This window comes from Bidens hawaiensis, unplaced genomic scaffold, assembly GCF_021521415.1.
Source record: "Bidens hawaiensis isolate Kalapana, Puna unplaced genomic scaffold, B.hawaiensis_p1.1 tig00035161_1, whole genome shotgun sequence".
Classification (NCBI taxonomy): Eukaryota; Viridiplantae; Streptophyta; class Magnoliopsida; order Asterales; family Asteraceae; genus Bidens; species Bidens hawaiensis.
Window position 1 is genome coordinate 217,735 of NW_027505357.1, and position 6,333 is coordinate 224,067.

At 38.4% G+C, this 6,333-nt stretch overlaps 1 protein-coding gene across 1 annotated transcript; it reads right to left on the minus strand.

Annotated features, from left to right (window-relative positions):
* Window positions 1-405: 405 nt before the first annotated feature.
* On the minus strand, window positions 406-2,044 carry LOC143612664 (zinc finger protein ZAT5-like). The gene has a single exon (XM_077086595.1). The coding sequence runs from the start codon at window positions 1,940-1,942 to the stop codon at window positions 932-934; it is 1,011 nt and encodes a 336-aa protein (XP_076942710.1). The 5' UTR covers window positions 1,943-2,044; the 3' UTR covers window positions 406-931.
* Between the last annotated feature and the right edge of the window lie 4,289 nt (window positions 2,045-6,333).

The following is a 6,333-nucleotide window of genomic DNA, read 5'->3' on the forward strand; positions in this document are numbered from 1 at the left end:
CGAGTTTAAAAAATAAAACAACGTTAGAAAGGTAGTAGAGTAAACGATCATACAATTGTTATATGTATCACGGTTAAAACAAACGATATAAGTGTTTATACGGTTCTCACAATTCCCTACTTTTGTCATGCATTGAGCTCATGACACCGTTCAATACAAAACCAGCCTTAAGTAGGAATTGTTATAACCGTATAAACACGAATACATATTCTTTAAGTATTATAAATAATCCGGTTGTATAATTAGCTGCACAATTGCTCTATTTCTCCCTCATATTATTCATACAAAATACTACGTACACATATTTATACAGTTCATATGATTTTACTTAAAACTGGTTTATGTATTAAACTAATAAACCCCGTATATAAAGGGTAAAGTTGTAAAAGAACATTATTTATTATTTTGTTTTATTTATTTTAAAAAAATAAATGAAAATAGGAAAAGGAAAATGAAAAAGAAAGATGCCCATGTATTAGTCACACTATCACTGACTTTTCGTGAATGAAAGGCAAGGCAACCCATGAAATGCATCATATCAACTGTTTAACACTAACCACTTACTCAAAGTATTTCACACTCACTACACTAGCCAACTTCACACTACTTCTATTTAACTCAACTCAACTAACCCATCATTCCATCCAACTTCATTTCCAGTTACACTTACGTACACACAATATTATTCCATCTTATCTAACTTACTTACTTCACTTGATCATTACAATTAACATCCATTCATCCATAACAACAAGCTAGCCAAATTAGATCTAAGCAAACATTTTATAATTTAATTAAATATCAAGAATCGGTTTTGATTGATTAATTATCAATGAATAATAATAATTGTAATTATAATTATAAAAATAAAAATAGTAATAACAATTGATGAAGTAATATTTCACATTAATCTCAGGACCTGTTCAGGCTTTCAGTAATGGCAATCTACAAAATCCGGAGCGGAAAACACCATACGCTGCTGCTGCGAACCGCTAGTGAATTGAAAGTGATCTTCAACGACTTCTGGTGGCGGAAAGTTAAGATCTAACGATAACATATTACTCGCAGACTTTTCGGTTATTTGATCAGCAGTGCTTTCATCAGTTGTTGTTGTTGAGATTCCGGTTGATCGGTTGCCGGTATGCGGAATTGGCCGGTGCTTTCTCATGTGTCCGCCCAGTGCTTGACCGGATAAAAACTCCGATCCGCATATTGAACATTCATGAACTTTATTATTATTATTATTATTATTATTATTATTATTATTATTATTATTATTATTATTATTATTATTACCTCCTTTCGTGTTGTTGTTGTTGATCATAAATGGACCATTTCGGACGTTATTAGTATTATTAATGATAATACTTGCCTTGTTTTCTTCGTCATCTTCAACAACGTCGTTATTATTTTCTTCAACAGACTCCATCACTGGCGGTTGAGGTTGAATAATAATATTATTATTAATATTATGGTTAACCGAACTGGATATCTTCTCGTCCACGTTAACCTTAGGTTTCTTGTGACTGGCACGGTGTCCGCCTAACGCTTGAAACGACGGAAACGTACGGTTACACGTGTTACACTCGTAAGCGTATAAACCGGATTTAACATTAACATCAACACCGTTAATCTCCGTCAACCTCCGGCTGTTAATAAGCTTTTCCGTCTTCTGGCAAATCTGATTGGAATATTTATCTTTCGTCACCGGAGACACACTCCTTGCCAACATAATCAAACAATTGGCCATATCTTCATCTTCCTTCGTTGACACCGACTTCTTTTCATCACAACTATCAATGAAACAGTCGCTGTCATCACTGTTGCCACTGTTATTGCCAAAAGGCGAACTCGGTCTGTTACGCTTGGTACGCTTTCCTTTGATGATTTGCCGAGCTATGTCTCGGCTCATGCCTTCAGTGAATTCAGCCATAAACTCCATTTCAATCAAGGAATTAAGGATTGAATAATAATAATAATAATATTGGTGTGTGTGTGGAAAGTGGGTGGGAGTGAGAGAAAGTAAGAGAGTGGTGGGTTGGAGGAAAGAGTGAGGGGGAGTTGGTTTAATACATGCATAGTGAAAGGGTGAAAAGTGAAAAAGGATTGGATAGGAAGAGATGGTGGTAAAGTGTAATTATTTCTTCAAGTAGTTTGTTGCCAACAATCTTTTTTGCGTCTGGAGACTCTCGGGGTCACAACAGGAAAGATAAGTGGGCATAAGGAGTCTTGGTGGTGGAATGACGCAGTGCAAGACAAGATAAGGGACAAACAAGGATGTTTTAGGGAGCTAATGAGGTGCACGAATGAGGAGGAGCGAGTGGAATTGAGGGACAACTACAAAACGGCCAAGATAGAGGCGAAGAAGGCAGTGGCGGAAGCAAAAAAGGCGGCCTTTAAACGGATGTATGAAAGTCTAGAAACAAAAGAGGGGGAACATGCTATGTTTAAGATTGCCAAAGCCAGGGAGCGTAGAAGACAAGATCTAGGACCGGTGAAGTTCATAAAGGATACAGATGGGCATGTACTGGTCAAGGAGCTGGACATCAAGCTAAGATGGCAAACCTACTTCCACAATCTTTTTAACAATGGGAGAGCTTACCAAGAAGAACATGACAACACAAACTTTCAACGACAACAATCGAATAACTGCTACTGCCGACGGATCACACGAGAAGAGGTGAAGGACGCACTTAGGAGGATGGGAAGGTCTAAGGCGGTTGGCCCAGACAACATACCCATCGAGGTGTGGAAGTGTCTGGGGGAGGAAGGAGTCATGTGGTTAACTACTCTGTTCAATAGTATTCTAAAATCAGGTAAGATGCCAGACCAGTGGAGGAGCAGCGTTGTAGTTCCTATCTATAAGAACAAAGGAGACGCCCAATGTTGTGGTAACTACCGAGGAATCAAACTACTAAGTCATACTATGAAGCTATGGGAAAGAGTGATTGAGGTTAGACTTAGACGAGAAACTCAGGTTACGGTCAACCAATTTGGCTTCATGCCGGGGCGTTCCACCACAGAGGCAATACACCTTATAAGAAGATTAATGGAAAAGTATAGGGAGAAGAAGCGTGATCTACATATGGTGTTTATTGACCTAGAAAAGGCCTACGACAGTGTGCCACGACAGGTGCTCTGGGAGTGCTTGGAGGGTAGAAGAGTGCCCAAGAAATACATAGAGATAATTATGGATATGTATACCAGGAGTGAAACAAATGTCCGGGCGCCAGTGGGGGATACTGATTTCTTACCTGTAGAGGTAGGACTTCACCAGGGGTCAGCGTTGAGCCCGTTTCTTTTTGCAGTAGTCTTGGATGAGTTGTCAAAGTCGATTCAGGGGACTCTCCCGTGGTGCATGATGTTCGCAGACGATATTGTGTTACTTGCTGAGAAAAAACAAGATCTAAACATGAGGCTTGAGGAGTGGCGAACAACCTTAGAGACAAAAGGTTTAAAGATTAGCCGATCTAAGACGGAGTACCTACACTGTGATTTTGGTGGGATAAACGACAATGAAGACGCACACATCACAATTGAAGGGCAGGTGGTCCCGGAGGTAACGAAGTTCAAGTATTTAGGATCATTTGTACAGAGCGATGGGGAATTAGACAGTGATGTGACCTACCGAGTTCAGGTAGGATGGTGTAGATGGAAAGCAGCCACAGGTATATTGTGCGACAAGAGTTTCCCGACTAAACTAAAGGGAAAATTCTATAGAGTGGCAGTTAGACCTGCAATGCTATATGGAACAGATTGTTGGGCCATCAAGAAGGCACAAGTGCGGAAGATGGAGGTAGCAGAAATGAGAATGCTACGTTGGATGTGTGGGCACACAAGGCTAGACCGAATAAGAAACGTTGTGTTTCGCGAGAGATTAGGGGTGGCGAACATAGCATACAAGATAAGAGAGTGAAGATTGAGATGGTTTGGACATGTAAAGAGAAGACAGACGACGAATCCTGTTAGATCCGTAGAAAACATTACTATAGAGGGGAGGAGGGGTAGAGGACGACCGAAATTAACTTGGGATGAGAGGATTAGGCATGATTTGATAGACCTAAACCTCTCCGAGGACATGGTTGAGGATAAGAATTCGTGGAGAAGTAGAATTAAAGTTAAGGATTTTTAGAGAGAATTGAATATCTTAGGGCTTAGACTTGACTTATTTAGGTCACATACCATAATGGTATTTCCCTTACATATATTATTATTATTATTATTATTATTATTATTATTATTATTATTAGCTTTTATATAGCTGTTAAACTGTGACCTTATTATTAATATTATTATAATTAGTAGTAGTTTTTATATAACTGTTAAACTTTGATTTCCTTTATTTTGCTTTATACTCATACACATACACATGTACTTAGAGCCGAGGGTCTTTCTGGAAGCCACCTCTTTATTCCTTTGGATAGGGGTACGGTGTGCCTACATCCCACCCTCCCCAGACCCTACCTATAGCTTTGCTGTCGGTGAGATTTTACTGGGTATGATTGATTGATTGATTGATTGAATCTTTTTTGCGTCTCTCTTCTTAAATAAGTGCTTTTTAAAAAAATTTTGTACGCGTGAGTTTCACGCGCCTTTTAATGTTCTTCGCGTGCTATTCATCCAATCTCCCACCTCTTTTTTACTTTTTTTTTATAATTTGTTTTGTTACAAGTTACAAGCATGCTTCTCTTAAAAAATCAAAATAAAAAATAAAATATATATATAAATAGTGTTGAGTGTAAGTAAATGAGTCGAGACGTTACAATCTCATTTGAGTTTAAACAACTTGAACAACTTCAGTCTAGTTGAGTTCATTTATTAAGGAAGTTACAACTCGATTTTTATATATCAAAGAATATGTTTGGGAATATAAATAAGCTTTATTATTTTTATAAATTTTATTATTTATTTTTTTAAGTTATATAGTTATAGATTTTACAAGCATTTCGAAGTTTATGTACCCGAATACAACTTAAACTTCATTAAAATAAAAAATAAATAAATAAACTAATGAAATTGGATGAGACATGTCTTTTTAGGTTTTCGAAAGTCTTTTCTTCAAACTTCGAGTGCAAAGTTGATTAATAGGACTTTCTTAGAGTGTTTGGCAATTGGCTTAATTAGCTTTTTTCTAAATGAACTCATACTAAGTAAAAAGTTTATTGAACGTGAGAGGTTAGGCATTTATTGTTAGAAAGAAGTTTTCTAAAGCATTTAAGAAAGCTAATTAAAGTAGATTATGAGAAAACTATTAAGCTTGATAATTGAAATACTAAATTATTGAAAAACTCTTTCTTGTTATGAACTTATGATAATTACTTATACTTTTGTTTATTTCTAATATTATGTACTTTTATATTTTCGTTTACATGTTACAACTATTTGATCAAGGATAATGATAGTTGTTTTATTTTTAAGTTTTGTGGGTTTTAAAATAAACCCAGTTGTATAAATTGAAACACACCATATAATTAAGAATTAAAAATGTTAGGACATAGACACTAGTGCAATAGTGAGGGAAAAAAAGTGAGAACTTTGAGAACCGTATTAATTAAAAATTTTAGTTTTTTCTATAAATGTATTATAAAAAATACGATAGTTTCTATAATTATCCATCTGTTAAGGTGAAGAGGTAGGTCACAGCAGAGCCCAGTTGGACCCGCAAGACTCACCTTGAAGAGGAACGTCTGCGCAGAAACCAATTGGATCCGCAGGACCAACCATGCTCAGAGACGTGACGTCCTTACGCGCAGTACGCAAGCTGTTCCCGCAGGAAATGCCTCCCAATGGTGAAGGACTCCGCCTGTCCCCGCAGCCTCGGATACAAGCCATCAGGGAAGGCCACCCGCGCAGCAAGGCTACACGCACAAGGCACTTAGCTCTCAATCGTTCAGTGTCACCTGAAGGAATGAGCAAAGCCGGGAACAATCCCGCACAAGGGCGGGAGGGGGAATACTCCCGCCCAAATAAGCCAGTCCGTACGATACGGGAAGATCTTCTGTACTGTACCTGACGAGGTATGGGAAAAGGATCTGACTAAAGATACGACAGCTTATTAACAGTATGGCGAGCAGCATGCTCCTGTACTGTGTCACTATTAGCCGCTGCCTACTCACCAACTACTGCCATACCACGTGCGTAGCCGGCAGTTGGTGGAAAAGGAATAGTACACAGCAGGCCTGGTCACTATCAGCCGCTGCCTACCCACCAACTACCAGCAGGGCACGTGCGTAGGCCACTGTTGGTGGAACAGGAACACTGTTGCAGCCGGCCACACCTCCTTGGAAACCTACCTTCGGCTATAAATACCACAAATGGTATGACCATCATATC

Excerpts from the sequence above, each read along its gene's own strand:
- LOC143612664 (XM_077086595.1), bottom strand. The coding sequence starts at position 1,942 with ATGGAGTTTATGGCTGAATTCACTGAAGGCATGAGCCGAGACATAGCT.